The 16,523-nt window shown below is 43.1% G+C and overlaps 1 protein-coding gene across 24 annotated transcripts in view; it reads left to right on the forward strand.

Annotated features, from left to right (window-relative positions):
* Nucleotides 1-16,523, forward strand: part of GRAMD1B (GRAM domain containing 1B) — a 128,190-nt gene that overhangs the window by 78,126 nt on the left and 33,541 nt on the right. For 17 of the 24 annotated variants that reach the window (XM_039368507.1, XM_039368494.1, XM_039368496.1 and 14 more), the window contains 3 exons: nt 6,576-6,786; nt 11,232-11,255; nt 15,302-15,322. In XM_039368507.1, coding sequence (XP_039224441.1) covers nt 6,576-6,786; nt 11,232-11,255; nt 15,302-15,322 — 256 coding nt within the window. Of the gene's footprint in view, nt 1-888; nt 1,504-6,575; nt 6,787-11,231; nt 11,256-15,301; nt 15,323-16,523 lie in introns of those variants that run through there. The other 7 variants (XM_039368500.1, XM_039368520.1, XM_039368503.1 and 4 more) reach the window with 3 other exon arrangements.

Consider the following 16,523-nt stretch of genomic DNA (forward strand, 5'->3'; position numbering starts at 1 on the left):
AAACTGAGAGCCAAGAAGGGGGTTGTTTAAAAAAGAAAAGGCACTTCCTGAGTTGGTGAGAGTCATCTGAGGCCATGCCCAGAACGACTGGTAGTTTTTGAAATGGACTCTGTTATGTATAATAATACTACTAATAATACTAATAATAACAACTGTTGTTGTTAGTTGCGAAGTCGTGTCCGACCCATCGCAACCCCATGGACAACGTTCCTCCAGGCCTTCCTGTCCTCTACTATCTTCTGGAGTCCATTTAAGCTCAATAACAACAATAACAGTAATAAAGTTGGAAGGGACGTTGGCGGTCTTCTAGTCCAACCCCCTGCTCAGGCAGGAAACCTATACCATTTCAGACAAATGGCTGTCCAGTTTCTTCTTAAAAACTTCCAGTGTTGGAGCATTCACATCTTCTGGAGGCAGGTTGTTCCACTGGTTAATTGTTCTCACTGTCAGGAAGTTTCTCCTTAGTTCTAGGTTGCTTCTTTCTTTGGTTAGTTTCCATCCGTTGCTTCTTCTCCTGCCTTCAGGTGCTTTGGAGAATAGCTTGACTCCCTCTTCTTTGGGGCAACCCCTGAGATATTGGAAGACTGCTATCATGCCCCCCCTCGTCCTTCTCTTCATTAAACTAGACATACCTAATTCCAGCAACCGTTCCTTGTATGTTTTAGCCTTCGGTCCTCTAATCATGTTTGTTGCTCTTCTCTGCACTCTTTCCAGAGTCTCAACATCTTTTTTACATCCTGGCACCCAAACTGGATGCAGCATTCCAAGGGTGGCCTTACCAAGGCATTGTAAAGTGGTATTAACACTTCACGTGATCTTGATTCTATCCCTCTGTTAATGCTAATGTTAATGTTTTCTTTGGATTTGTTTTGAATTTGTGCACAATCTGTGGCTGCCTCATTAATGTGGCCCTTAACTCTCCAAGCCGTGCTGCAGCTGAGAAAAGCCAAGGGGGTAGAGGGGGGGTGGTGGTGCCTGCCAAGCCCCCTTCCCCACAGGACCCCTCGAGACCTCCCAATGAAAGCAGGGCCATTATGTAAACAGGCAGCTCCCGGTGTGTGAGCGTGTCTGCCTGTGTGCGCGCGCATGTACAGTATGTGTGTGAGAGCATCCGTGTAAGGCAGAGAGACCGAAAGAGAAAGAGGGAAGGAAGGAAGGAAGGAAGGAAGGAAGGAAGGAAGGAAGGAAGGAAGACCTCTGCAGAGCCTGGCCCACAAACACGGTGGGAAGGAGGGGCGACCAGCCAGTGTGGGCTCGCTATGACTGCTGAGGATAGGCAATGCTGCCGTCCTGCGGAGAGCAGGGGACCCTCCTGGTGGTGTAAGAGCCCCCTTTCTTCCTGGGGAAGAAGGGCTTGACGATGGTGCAGGATGGGCACGGCCCTTTCGCCTTCCCCCCCCCACTGGTCCACCCTCCCCAGCCTCCATCCCCACCACCCAACCGCATGAATGAATGAATGAATGAAGGGCCAGGCTGTAGGATCTTCACCCAGATGGCTGCAAGGTTAGTGCAACTGGCTTCTCTCTCTCTCCCTCTCTCTCTCTCTCTCTCTCTCTTTCTCTCTCTCTGGATGGGCATTGAGACTGCCTGCCTCTGGCCTCCGGTGCTTTCCGGCCATCGCAAGTGCAGGAGGCAGTGAGTGGCATAAATCTGGAATCCATGTTGGCGACAGCTGCTTCTGCTTCTGCAAATAAGCGGGTTGTTTTTTTTTTCTTGTGTGTGTGTGTATTTGTAGCATGGGGGGGGGAAGAGAGAGGGAAGCAGCCGGTGTGACATGACATCATGTTGCAGAGAGGCATAGTCTCTCCTTCTCCCCCCCCCCCACAACTCCTTTAATCAGGAGGGCAGGGCTCCCTGACCCCCCCCCAGCCTGCCTGCCCCAGTAGTTTTCTTATTCCTTCTGCTGCTGCAGCTCCTCCCCCCCCACCGGCAGAATAAAAAAAAGCAGATTTCCCCCCCTCCCCCCAAGAGGTGGACAGACAGACATGTGAAAAGAGCACTTTGTTTGGGTCTGGTTTCCTTTTCCTTGGCTGGGGGGGGGAGGCGGGGAGGGAGGAGGAGAAGAAGAATGCCCAGCGTCCTCAGATGCTCTCTATCTATCTATCTATCTATCTATCTATCTATCTATCTATCTATCTATATATATATATTGCATTTTGCAGGGGGGCAGGTGGAGAGAAAGGACAGCCGAGGGCCGTGGGTTGAATTCTCAGTGCGTCATGCCAGCGATGGTGGGAGACTTTTGGGGGGGCTCTGTGTACCCACGCGCTGGCTGGGCTGTGGAATCCCCTGATTCGGTTCCCTTCTGCTCCTTTTTTGCGTAGACAAAGGGGAGGGAAAAAAAACAGAAGCCCAGCAGTGAGAATTGAGGGTTTGCCTGATTTATATGGCTCAAGGGTGGTTGCAAGGAAAAAGCAGCCCAAGGTGGTTCAAGGCAGAAATTCAGGTTGCAAAAGCTAGCGGCAGGCAGGGATCTATGCTTGCCTACTTCCCTTTCACCGTTCCTCAGCCGTGCCTTGATTCGGTTATTGTCCTTGTCTTCAGGCTCCAAAAAGGCGTCCGTGTTGCAGAAAAGTGCTGCACACACCCCTTTTGTGGTGTCATGATAAATCTTTGCTCAAGGCCAGCAGATTTTTTGGGGGTGGGGGGCTGGTGGGGGGGGAGAAGGCATTTTAGGGAATAGGAGGAGGGAAGATGAATGAATGGACATCATCCTCAAGCTCAGGATGACTTTACTGTTTTTCATTAATAGCCGCCCCCTTCCCAAAAGATGCTCAGCATGAAAATGCAAAGCCGGCCAGCTTTCCTGATTGGCTGAGACTGTTGCTCTGCCCACAGTAACAAGTGCATGCAAATTAACTCACGCCCATCTAGGGTTGGACAATCGGCTGAAATGGCATTGCGCTTCATGGGTAGGACGGGAACATGGAGGAGGCCTCGAAGAGAGTAGGAAGGAAGCCCACAGAGAAGGAAATGAGTGTCTGATAGGAGACCATCTTGGTCATGGCTGATGCTCCATGTCTTCTGTTAGTCATCGCTTGCCAAGCTCTCAGAAGCTCCCTAGATCTTCTGTCTCTGAGAAGGACAACTCCTTTCTCTCTCGCCCTCTCTTCTCCTTCCTGTACATGGTCCCTGTCACGAGATGAGAGGGGATGTCCTTCAGGCTGCCTCAAAGGAAGATGCCAGTCTAGTGTTCAGTCCTGCATCGGGTGAAAACAGACCCAGAAAAAAAAAATCATGGGAACACAGACTTGCTTTGCCTATTATGCTCTCTGGCTATCAACAACTACAGTAAATCAGGGAGGGAGGGAGGGAGGAAGGAAGGAAAAAAAGGAGAGAAGGAAGGGTAAAGGAAGGAAGGTGAAAAGAAGGAGGGAGGAAGGAGGGAGGGAAGAAAGGAAAAAAGGAAGGAAGGAAGGAAGGAAGAAGAAAAGGAAGGAAGGAAGGAAGGAAGGGAGGGAGGAGAAAAGGGAGAGGAAGGATGGTTGAAGGGAGGGAGGGAGGAAGGAGGGAAGGAAGGAAGGAAGGGGAGAAGGGGGGAGGAAGGAAGGACCAAGGAAAGAGAGAGGGAGGGAGTGAGGGAGGGCAAGAGAAAAGGGAGGAACACACTTTGGTCTACTTGAGAAAGTGAATATTTTAAAAACCTGTACTAACTAAGCGTTGAGGCAGAATGTCTCAGGATTATTTGTTCTACACAATCCTGTCTAGGGAAGTTTCCTCTCTGCATCACTGCAGCTTCTGAGGGAATTCACACACATGCTAGAGCTTTCCTCAGTCATTGGGTTGCCCTTTAACACCCTCACTAAAAGCCGACGATTGCGTGTGCAAACACTGAATCGTTCCACATTCCATGCGGAATGAAACAGTAAAGCCCATATAAAAATGACAAATGCTATAACTGAAGTAGTTCGTGGACCACAAGAAGAAGGAATCCAACTTTAGAATGTGTAGGACGGCTCCTCCTTTGAATTATATTGTCCTGTTCTGGGCACCACCCTTACAGGACAGCGTTTGGAGAAAGGCAGCAAGGATCAGTAGAAGATGAATGAGCCGAGGTGGCGCAGCAGTTAGAGTGCAGTACTGCAGGCCACTTTAGCTGACTGTGTTCAGCAGGTCAGCGGTTCATATCTCACCGGCTCAAGGTTGACTCAGCCTTCCATCCTTCCGGGGTAGGTAAAATGAGGACCCAGATTGTTGGGGGCAATGTAATATATATATATATATATATATATATATATATATATATATATATATATATATATATATATATATATATACACACACACACACACACACACACACATTGCTTACTGGTGTACACCGCTTAGAGAGTGCTTGCACTTAAAGCGGTATATAAGTCTCATAAATAAATAAATAAATAAATAAATAAATAAATAAATAAGACTAACAGTTAAGACTGTTCATAAAAAAGAAATTAAAGTTAAGATGGTTCAGAATTAGAACGGTAGTCTCCAGAGACCCAAGAGGTTGTCACACTTTCCTCATTCCACAGGGTAGGACAGGAAAGGAATTAAGTTTGCTTCTAATCTCTATAATCCTAGGATGTAGGTTGGTCTCATGTCCTGGCTAGCCACTGATGTCATAATTGTAATAGAAGAAAGTAAGTTTTCTTCGCATGGGAGTATTTGGTGATAAGTTGGAAATAGCTGAATTGGTTGTTTTAGGTGAATTCAGATTAGTTGTCCGAACCTTGGAATTAAAACCCAGAAAATTACCAAAGAACATTACTTCGAACCCTCTGAATGTGGAATCTTTGCTGAAGGAATTTCTTGGAAGACAATGTTGATATCTCAACATTAGTTCAATGGGACTAATTATAATCCTCCCCTGTTAATCAAAATGGATGGAAATATTTGTATCCCCTGCACATGTGCTTGCGCACGTGCACAGGCACAAAGACAACTTTAAGATATTACTTTTTCAACCCTGTTGTTGAAAATTCTCTTCAGCTGCCTATTGTATGGCTGCTGTAGTGGTATGTAGTTGCAGCAATGGCTTAGAGGGAGGTTCTGATTTCCACTGGCCAGTTAGTTTCATAAAGCATTATTATTATTATTATTATTTTCAAAGTGGGTCAAGTTGTTTTGTCATTGCAAGCGTGGATTCCTGGTCCTTTTGCAACAAGCCCTGGTTACTACGGAAACCATAGAAGACATTTGCCATGCCTGTTCCTGGTCTGAGTCCAGAAAAACACTGGGACTGAGCAGAAACAGCAAAGGTTTTGGAAGCTCACGATGAAGAGTTGTCAAGAAGGACAGCAAATTGTCATATGTCCCTAAAGTTGTTTAATTCTGCTTCCTCCGTAAGCAGCAAGATGGGATCACTTAACTGGGAATCGTGAATTCTGGGTTGCTTCCAATTCCTTTCCAAATACAAAGTCATGGATCTTGATCAGTGGTGGGATTCAGCCGGTTCGCACCACTTTGGCAGAACAGGTAGCTAATTTTTTGTTGCCCAGGCCCAGAATGGACATCTGGAAGTGGCATCCACGCAGAGAACTGATTCGCATATTTGAATCCCACCACTGATCTTGATATAATACTTATGGCAACAGTGGAAGTTCATGCGCTGGGCTTGGGTTTACGTTGAATTCAACGAAATCAAAACTATGGCCATCTTATGTTTATCAATTTTAGTGGGATCCAGTTTCAACTAATTTTCTCTCTCTGACGTTTGGTCAAATGTAAATATATACATTTGCCATTTGTAAAGAGAAGCCAATGAACTGCATAGACGTATAAATCAACTTTTAGCAACCACATAGATAGTTTTTCTCCTTGATGATCTGGCTCTAACTTGGTCCTTCTGGTGTCCCAATAGATAGTTAATCATGGCTACTCTGAGTCCATCTTCGCTGCTCCTGGTTGTCCCTTTCTTCTCTTTCCTTCCACCTTTCTTGGCATTAGAACCTTCTGCACAAAGATAGGCCTTCACATCACATAACTACAATAGGATCATTTGAGCCAGGTCATGGGTGATCTTAAGATCTATATGCTATTTATTTTGGAAAACAAAATGATGCCCATTTCTTGAACGTTAATTCTCTCTTGATTCTCCCCCCCCCCCAGTGGCATAAAATTGAGATGGCTTAGAGTAACGGTCCCCAACTTTTCCGGCTCCACGGACTGGCATTGGAGGCAGGGGGAGGATGGTTTCATGTGCAAGCCCGTCGCTTGCTCAGATGGAGCTTCGCCTGCTTGCCTGTCGCAATGGTCTTTGGACTGGTACGGGTCCGTGGCCTGGGGATTGGGGACCCTTGGTTTAGAGTAGATCAAATGAAAGAAAAAGCAGACTTCACAAAGCTGTTTCAGCTGCAGCCTAGTTGCTCTATCAGACTTGATTCCACCGCAGGCTCTGCATTTTGGTGACTTGCATCCGTTTTGAGGAAACATTAGAAAAGACGGACGTTTCCTCTGGAAAGAAAGATTTTAGAGGATTAAGACTACAGGCATCTCTAGTCTCCACATTAAATGTCTTCACTTGCTACACAAGTTGGCTCAGCCAACTTCCTGTGATGGGTTTTTCACTTGATGTTCTCTCTTTCTTCTCCCCAGCACTGCCAGTAACTCGAACCGCAGTACTCCCACTTGCTCCCCAGTCCTGCGCAAACGCTCCCGGTCTCCCACGCCACAGGACCCCCAAGGAGATACCATGGTGGAGAAGGGGTCAGATCATTCTTCTGACAAGTCTCCTTCCACGCCAGAGCAAGGCGTGCAGCGAAGCTGTTCCTCTCAATCCGGTCGTGGTGGCACCAAGAATTCTAAGGTGAGTTGACTTGTTCATTGTTGAGTGCTCTTTATCTTCTCGTTCACCTTTCCCAGTAGGCCTTTCTCGTTCTGAGCTTGCCTCCTTTTCACTGTCTCACTTTATCTTGATTTTGAGGTCTGCTGATCAGGTCTTGGTTGACTATCTGCTTTCCTATGTTTAGCTTGTCAATGGTGGTACCGAGTGCCAAACATCTGGCCTCAACTCCCATGTTACGCGATGACAACTGGATGGAGATCCCACAGCTATCAAGTTCTGAGATGAACCTTGATGGTGGATGGGACTTTGAATTTTTTCCTCCCTCCTGTTTTTTTTTTTTTTTTTTACAAGCAACATTGGAAAAAGTGCCTACCTCTTCATACACCAGGGTCAGCTACCCAATATAAGAGGAATGTTAAGCTTGTTAACAAGATGTCCCAGATGTTCTGGATCATCCAATAAATCATTGTAAAAGGAAGCACTCAACTTTGAATAAACTTCTGGGCAAATCTTAAGAACCTCTGCAACAGAACAAGATTTTCTTGGGGGAGAAGCCATTTTTGGAATCGTTCCTCGAGGTTTCAAAATTGCTTGATCCCCATTTTAAATCAAAAGCTCCTTTTCCATCCTCACAACAGAAGCCGGAAGTAACGGGAATAATTAAACTCTATTGAAGTCTGTTATTGTTTCTAAAGAGGAGGAATGAAATAGCAAGCACCTACAGGTATGCGTGCCTGTAAATTAGGTGTAGGTGAAAAAAAAATGTGTCTCACATTTCACAAAGCGAGCTTTTGAAATTTCCTCTTTCTTTCTTTTCATTCATTTTCCCTGGATCTTCCGGCATTAGCCAATCAGACTTTGTAAAATAAAGACAGGCCTACCCTGAACAATCAGAGTGGGATATTACAGCATTTCCCGCTAAGGGAAAACAGAATTGCTTGTAAGGATATCGTTTTCAAAAGAAGAATGTTTCTCTGAGTATCAGACTGTGGATCGTCAGCTCAGAAAGCAAACCAAACAACATTTTTTCCACCAACCTGGCTTTTGTGGCTGGTAGGCTCAAGGAGAAGAGAAGCCCACTTAATCACCCCTCAAATTCCTTTCTCTTCCAATTAGAGGGCTCAAAGTAGGAAAAACAAGACCCCCTCCAAAAAAACCATCAAACCTCCAAAACTCAAGTTTCTTGCACAGGGATGCCCAACCTTGGCTACTTCAAGACTAGTGGACTTCAACTCCCAGAATTCCCCAGACGGCCACACTGGCTGCGGAATTCTGGGAGCTGAAGTCTAGAGGCCTTTCTACATTACTAATAGAAAGACTCAAGGTCTTTCTACCTTATTAATAAAAAGATGTTGACGCTGTTCGTTTTGTTTACTTCTCAGTGGTAAGTTTTAATTTAACCGTCCACCTCTTTCTTCCATGGTTTTTTTCTATTTCCTTTTTTTTTCTTTGCCACCAAGCACCTATCTAAAATCAGCTTTCTTTTTACTCCGTTCAGTTCCTTTCTGTTTGCAGCCAATAAATTGGACCCTAGAAAAATTGAATTCTTTTCAGCTGGTGGCATCTCATGGGATCTATTTGCCAGGGCATTTGAACATGACCCTCTAGCCCAGGGGTCTTCAAACTTGGCCCTTTTATGACTTGTGGACTTCAACTCCCAGAATTCCTCAGCCAGCGTGCCTGGCTGAGGAATTCTGGGAGTTGAAGTCCACAAGTCATAAAAGGGCCAAGTTTGAAGACCCCTGCTCTAGTCTATTTTTTTTCCAATATGCAAGTTCAGGCATAGGTATTTAAATAAGATTGTGATTTCACCTAAAAACCAGTTGTGTATGATTGAGATGGCCAATCAATCAAAATACCCATTGACCAGAAGCCAGATTGATGAACTTCTACTTCACCACTATATGTAGTGCACCAGGACACTCAGTTGCTTTTCCCCCCTTTCCTAGCAAGTTGATAGATTTCTAAATGGTGCTTCAAGTATAGGCACTCATTATTTTGATCTATGAGCGCAGTGGTTGGAATGCACTATTGCAAGCTAATTCTGCCGATTGCCGGCAGTTCAAATCTGACTGGCTCAAGGTTGACTCAGCCTTTTTGGTCCTAATTTTATCAATCTTGGAAGGATGGAAGGCTGAGTCAACCTTGACCTGATCAGGATCGAACTCCTGGCAGTGGGCAGAGTTAGCCTGCAATACTATATTCTAACCACTATGCCACCGGAAAGAAAGAAGGAAGGAAAGGAAGGAAGGAAGGAAGGCTGAGTCAACCTTGAGCTGGTCAGGATCGAACTCCTGGCAGTGGGCAGAGTTAGCCTGCAATGCTGCATTCTAACCATTGCGCCACCACGGCCCTTATAAATACATATATAAATATACAACACGTAGAATAGCCCACTGCACGCATTCTGGAGAGAGAGAGAAGTTCCCTGAGGATGGGCTTCAGCACAAGCCCAAAAACTTGGAAGAATAAACCTTTGATCCCCATGACTGACTCAGATTGGATCCTGCAACATTATCTTGGGACAGTACATTTACCTTCATTCATGATTGACCTCTCTATAATGAGATTTACAGGCTGTCATGGCACTATGTTGCCAACAGAGGGGGCCCTTTCCTAGCCTATCTATCCCCTAAGCAAGGTTGATGCAACTTTTACACCAACCCATATCCTCACTTCACCCCGGGCCCCACAGCTCGGTGCCTGATGTACATGCAAGGAAAATATTTTTGAGTCAGCTGAAAACATTATCCTTTTGAGAGAGTAATCCCATACTTTGGAATTAAACATTAGGGGCATGCAGGGGGTTGTAAAGGCCTATTCTTGGAAGGGCCTGTTGCCATCGTGTGGTCCTGGATGTCTGTCCCTTGTGCCTGATTTTGTGCACACTCTGGAGAATATTCTGTTTCCCAAGTCAGTTCATGGTGAAGAATAACATGCTGGCTGATTTAAGTATCTTTAAGTATTTAAGCGTGCAAAATAATCTGGCGGTAAATGGTGGACATGGAATGGAGTAGCCCTTCTGCCAAGCAAGCCAGTCCCTTTAGTTGGTAAACAAAGGCCATGCTGCTTAATTTAAAAGGTTGGTGGACCCAAGCCCATTTGGACTTGTCATGCTGGGGTGAATTATAGTTCACATCTGTGAACTATAATTAAAAGTTAAAGCCACTGCCAGGGTTGTAAGCAACTCAGACTTTTGTAGGTCCTTCTTTGGGGTGTTCGTTGATGCTCCTACATGTGAGATCCAGGAACCCAAGGGAGGATAGGAATAAGAACAGCCCTCAGGGGTTCCAACAGACAAGAATATTTGTAGCTCAGGGTTGAATTATGAGATCCTTGGAGATTTCTGAGCTTGGTTGTTTTCTTGTAGACGTTTCATTACCCAACTAGGTAACATCATCTGCAAGAGGCTAAGATCAGGGAGCACCAAGGACGTCACAATTCAATCCTGACCAAGGACCCACCTTGGGTTCATTTTTTCATATGCCCCTAAAGAGTGGGATTATCAGAACTGAAGAAGCCCTCAGGGGCTCCCAAGAAATGAAATGGAGGAATCTGTGGCCTTCAATCCCTCACCATCTTTCCTCAGGACAAGGGGCACAGCCATTTGCATTGGCCAAACTGGCCCTTGTCGAGACAAGTGATGGGTGCTCTGAGGCTGCCCTTGTAAAATGCTGCTGGATCCTGGAAATTTTAAAGCACTAATCTCTTCTGCGTTTCTTGAGGTTCCTGGATCTTGGAATCCATTGCTCCTCTGCCTACTGGATAATTGACATGGGAAGTTCTCATTGACATTGCTTCAGCTCTCAGCAAACTGAACTGACCCTTCGGGATGTAAACAGATGGAGGGCTGAAGCAAACTAGTTGCTATCCTGGGATCCTGATCAGGTGACAAACTCATAGTCTCAACCAATTCAAAAGTGACTTATGACGATTTTTCACACTTAAGACCTTTTTAGCATCGCCATGATCATGTGATCAAAACTGAGATGCTTGGCAACTGGTTCATGACTGTTGCTCTGTCCTGGGGATCACGTGATCCCCTTTTGCAACCTTTTCACAAGCAAAATAATGGGGAAGCCAAATTCACTGAACAAACCATGCTCATAAAATGGGGCAACACACACTGAAGAAACGTCTCACTTAACAACAGAAATTTTGGGCTCAATTGCAGCCGTACGTCAAGGACTTCCTGTATAACCTTTACAAATATGTTCAGTTACACATAGCTGGTCAAGCCCTGTGCAGTTCAGAGCCATGAAAACTCACCATTAGGAGATGCTGCAAAATGGCGCGACGTTGTTAGAATTTATTTTCTTTTTATTTCTCTGTCCCTATAGCTTTTCTCTACTACATGTTGGCTTTTACCCCCATGCACAAATATCTATCCTGTCCACCTTTAGATCTATAAATTACTTTTCTTTTCTTTCTAACGTTTTCATGGTTTTCTTTTTTCTTTTCCCCAGTATGACAGATTAAACCTGATCAAAGTAAGAACTTGACTCTCTCTTGTTTCCTCACTATGCCCTTCCTGGTTTTCCTTCCCCCCCCCCCTCCTTTGTCCTTCCCTTGCTTGAATCAAAAAGTTCGATTGGATTCAGAAAGTTGCTAACTTAGTGGGAGGGGCAGGCTTCCAGGAGAATCTTTGCTCAGACTGAGGGTAGGATGAGAAGCAAGGGATAAAAGCTTACCAAATAGAGAAGCAACTTCTTAGTTCTAAGGAGAAATTAATTCCATGACAGTTAGAACAATTAACCAGTGGAATGCCTTGCTTCCAGAAGTTGTGGGTGCTCCATCACTGGAGGTTTTCAAGAGGAGACTATAGACAGCCATTAATCTGGGACGGTATAGGAAAGAGGTGTCCAATCATGGCAACTTGAAGATTTGTAGACTTCAACTCCAGAATTCCCCCAGCCAAGTTTTCAAGTTGCCAAGGTTGGACACCCCTGGTGTAGCACCTCCTGATCGAGCAGGGCGTTGGACTTGAAGACCTCTGACTCTTGCTATTCCGCACTCTGCTTTCCACTGGAACCCTTGGAACTTGGTTCACCAAATTTGCTTGAAACGCAGATCTGTTCCCAGCCCTTCCTGTCTTTTATGTCTTGCGCTGATCCAACTGCGCAACTAAAAATTCCGTATTGCTATTGGCATTCTTTGTAAGAAAGATACTCAGGTTCTTGACAATTTTAGCTGCCAGTTTCTTTCTCTTCTCCTATACATCAGTATTCTTGAATGGGCTAAAAAAAACCCATCATCATACATGTTAAGAAGATGTTTAGATATTCCACCTTTTCAGCATAGTCTTGCCGAAGAGTTTCAACAACTCTTTGGTATACTGCTTATGTAAATTCCGATTTGACATCTAACCAGACTTTCAGTATTGACTCAGTATGTGCTAATTAGCCCTGTGTACTCAATTAACCAAGGATTTATCATTTAAATTCAAAACAGACCCTTGGATTCCATTGAGAAAACAGATATGACATCTTTTACAGCATCATGAGTTTCTATTGATAGAAACATTACAAGATAGTCATCTTTATGATACTGTAGATTTGTCATTTACCTGCCTGCATTTCACCACCTCGAGCGCGCCCTTTTACCTTTTTATAAGCTCTGCATTTTTTCCCCTTGTTTATGTTCCTTTTTTTAAAAAAAAAAATGCTCGGTAAAAGTAGTAGCCACCAGTGGTTTGCTATGTTCTGTGCTTGGTTTCCATTTTAGGTTTTAGCTCTCATATTTATATATTGGTTATTTGTTCATTAGTTACATTATTATTACTGTGGGTTTATCTGGTATGCTGCTCAGAGTCACGCTAAGTTGGGTGACCTTAAAAATGTCAAAATAAGTAAATAAATCACTGCAACACTAAAATATTCTTGAGGTTATCCCTGTCCTCCCATGTTAACTTTTAATGTTCAATGTTTTAATTGTTGCTTTTATTGTATGCCGCCCAGAGTTTACTCAACAGTGAGATGGGTGATGTATCAATTTAACAAGCAAGCAAACAAACAAACAAATAAATAAGTAATATTATTTATTCAGTCAGTCATTGACTCATTTGGATCCATAGCCAAGGATGTGAAAAGACAGCATCAGAAACACAACAGCAGAAGTTGCAAAATTTAAACAGCAACCTTGGCAGGGACTTTCTAGTAAACATTGTTCCAGAACACAAATTTCAAATTCTTTACAAATTTTATTTTATATTTTATATTTTATATTATTTTATATTTTATATTATTTTATATCTTATATTATTTTATATTTTATATTATTTATTTTATATTTTATATTTATTTTATATTATTTTATTTATTTATTATTTATTATTTTATTTTTATTTTATTTTATTTTATTTTATTATATTTTATATTTTATTTATTTTATTTTTAGATATATCTGCTGCTTGCCTTGTCTAGAGGTGACCTTGGGCTTAGAAACATTAAAAGGTCTGGATTTAAATCCTGATCGAAAGAGAGCTACACAAAAGGTAGTTCTTTGAAGGAGATGTCCTTCCTAGGGAGTCTGCATACAAGATACAATCCATTAAAACTCCTCCCTGCTAATCAGGTCCAAAACTGGGCAGTAAATTAAGCAGCCGATAAGGCCAAACCAAATAAGATGTATGTGTCATCAGAGCGAGAACATTTGCCATCCACCAAGGGAGGGGAAGCCATTATATTGCATATAAAGACTTGCCGTCATGAAAAACGCACCTTGTTTTGCTTCTCCCACCTGCAGTTTCTAAAGTCAGAAGGGACCTTGGTTTCCACAGAGCTATTGGTGCTTGAAGACTCTTAAAGAGATCTCAGAAAGTAACTCTCAAAAGAGATCTTTAAGGATCTCAAAAATTAACACTCTAAAACACGTGAGAATGACCGGAAGCCAAAAACCTTTGGAATAACAAGGATGGGGCATATTCCGTAAAGCCTATCCTTTGGATCACTTTCATTTCTGAATATTTCTCCAAGGCGGTTCCAGGATTGGAATTGATCAACAAACAGGGCATATGTCATCCAAGCAGCTGAATTCCATGGTGAAGCTACCCAAATATCATCTTAGCTCTTGTAGTCTGAAAGCCGAGTTGGAGATTGGTTTTGGTTTGCAAGTTTGATGGCTCCAACTACCTTCTTAACTACTATATTTTGATTTGCTTTCTCAGCCATCCCTAACCCTGAATTTGCTGTCTTTTTTTCAAGATTGTCATGTTCAGGCTGAATCATCATCCTTTGTTTTAGGCTGGGAGTCACTGAGCTGAGATATAGCTAAAGCTATTCGCATCTGAACTGCCCAAGAAACTCTCTTTGTATCTATTGTTTGCTTAAGTAAACAGGAGTGAATGTAGGCTTAACCATGGAAAACATTTTTTCCCAAACTCGGCCAAACCACAGAGGTATAACTTCAGAAAAAGCGGGCCATCCCAATTGGTTGTCCGTGTTGACTTTTTCTCTGTAGCAGCAACAATGCCTAAGAAACATAAAGACATAAACATTACTTATATTACAGAGTTGAAGAAGTTGATGAATAGATGCCATAGACCAGTGGTTCTCAACGTTTGTGTGACGGCGACCCCCGTCACACAAACGCGCCGCGCATGTGCGGAGTGGCGCGCATGCGCGGCGCCGCCCCCTGAGGGGGAAAAATGGCGGATCGCCTTGTTTGGCGACCCCCGAGAAATGGTCGATCAATCCCAAATGGGGTCACGACCCATAGGTTGAGAACCGCTGCCATAGACAGAGAGATTGGGTGGTGCAGTTTTGCCCGCCTTGTCTTTATTTGAGCCTTTATTCTACTACAGGCAGAACTCCTGAAAACACAACCAAGATTTTATACAACACAACATCAGACATGTTCTGATAACCAGATTAAATCTGAAAATTTCTCTTCACGGGTACCCCACTTCCTGCCATTTATATATCTTGTATAGCTTACTGCCAGCCCCAAAAGATAAATAAACATAAGATAATTGGCCGTATCATTTCTGTAAATTAAATTAATATCTGAAACGAGTAGGAACGGGACACATTTTCCAAGTTTGCACAACAAATCTATTTGAACTTCTAGTGCTGCAGCAGAAGCTACAGGTTCTAGCTCTGAAATGCATAGTTTTGGCCTTGAGCTATGGCCTCGTGTGTTCCACTTATTGATTTTTTTTGGGGGGTATTTGATGTAAAAACTCCATGATGAAAGCCAGTTGATCAATGCTTGGATTTGCCAGATTAGAAAGAAATTATGAGCACAAATGATGTTCCTGAGTGAGAGCTTGGGGTCATTTGCTACTTACAATCAATGTTCTGATTTGGCCAATGAGTTGTGATAAAAGCCTACAAGTCCGTTCTAGAAGCAGTGAAGTTCTGTTTTGTTTCTCCATCGTGTCTATTTTCAGGGCTGCTAGCCAACCCTTGGCATGACTTTTCCAAAGTTTTAGGTGGTTGCTGGTTTTTTCCCTCTCGTTCTTCTTCCTTTGCTTAGTCCTGCAACCTCCATACTAACTGCTTCTTTTTTGTTTGTTATTTTTGTTTTCTCTTTACAGAAAAGCCAGAGTTGGTACAATGTAAGTATTTCAGCTTTTTTATTAATAAATAAATAAATAAATTCATGTTGCTTGCATGAAGGGAAGATGGTTGAGAGGATATTAGCTTTTGCAATTTTATCCTTCAGCATGAAAAGAAGGATATGAAATGAGTCTTAAGATTTTGGAGTCGCCGTGGATATTGGCTTTTTATTAACAAGAACCATAGATATTCCTCGGCATAGAAAAGGCCCCTTGGGACTGTTAGATCCTTAGTATCTGTGGCTGCAGAACATCAAAAGGAGTCAGATGCTCTCTTTTTCTAGAGAGCCCATTTTATTCAAGTGTTTGGGATTCATTGTGCATCTCATGAGGTGAACTGCAGCATAAGCAAACTTTTAATAAAATTTGCTAGGGGGGCAAGGGGGCCACCTGAGGCCTTCTGATTTTTTTTGCTAGATCCTTAGAATATGGCAAATTTTATTGAGCCGAAATAGACAGGAAATCAGGTCCAGAATATGTGGGTGTGTTCAAAAGGGAATGAATGTTATATTTTAATGCAATTTTTTAATAGTCTCTTTCCTTTTTGTCCCTGGATTTTCTGTTTTCCACATTTAAGGGTGTTTATGTAGGAAATGCTGTTGGATTGACTTTCCATAAGCATAAATTGAATGTATTTTGGGGGCCTGGTTGGATTCTTTTCCTGGAGGAAAAAAACAACAACCTTGGAGCATTTTGGATCTAAATAAAAGAAACATTTTTAGTTGATTTCACTTCATGCAGTGTCTTGCACTTTAGCCAAGACCAGCCAATCTTTTGTTCTCATGTGTGGTCTTCTTCCTTAAATTTTGAAGCAACAATTAATTTTAATTTTTGGTTGAATAACTTGGGCTCTTCTGAACTTTAAATCATGGTTTGTACAAAACGGGATAATGTTCAGATTATTGGACAGTTTCCGCTGCAAAGGGGCCGTGGCACAAACACGAAGGAACTGTGTTTCAGTTTGTTAAGTTGAAATGTGCTCTCTGCATTTTGTGTGTTTAGACCTGTTTTCCTGGGTGGTGAATTGATCCTATGCTGGACTAATTCTCCTTAGGAAGTCTCTTTTTTGCTATCCATTTGCTGTGTTCTTTGGCTAATGTATGCCATGAAAAGTATAGAAATAGACTGTCCATCCCTTTGTATGTGTGCCAAGCAAATTAAATTTGTCAAACTCTTCTTTGCTCTTGTGAATTTGGATGCC

This window comes from Crotalus tigris, unplaced genomic scaffold (genome assembly GCF_016545835.1).
Source record: "Crotalus tigris isolate CLP2741 ecotype Arizona unplaced genomic scaffold, ASM1654583v1 scf7180000020815.588926, whole genome shotgun sequence".
NCBI classification, from domain to species: Eukaryota; Metazoa; Chordata; class Lepidosauria; order Squamata; family Viperidae; genus Crotalus; species Crotalus tigris.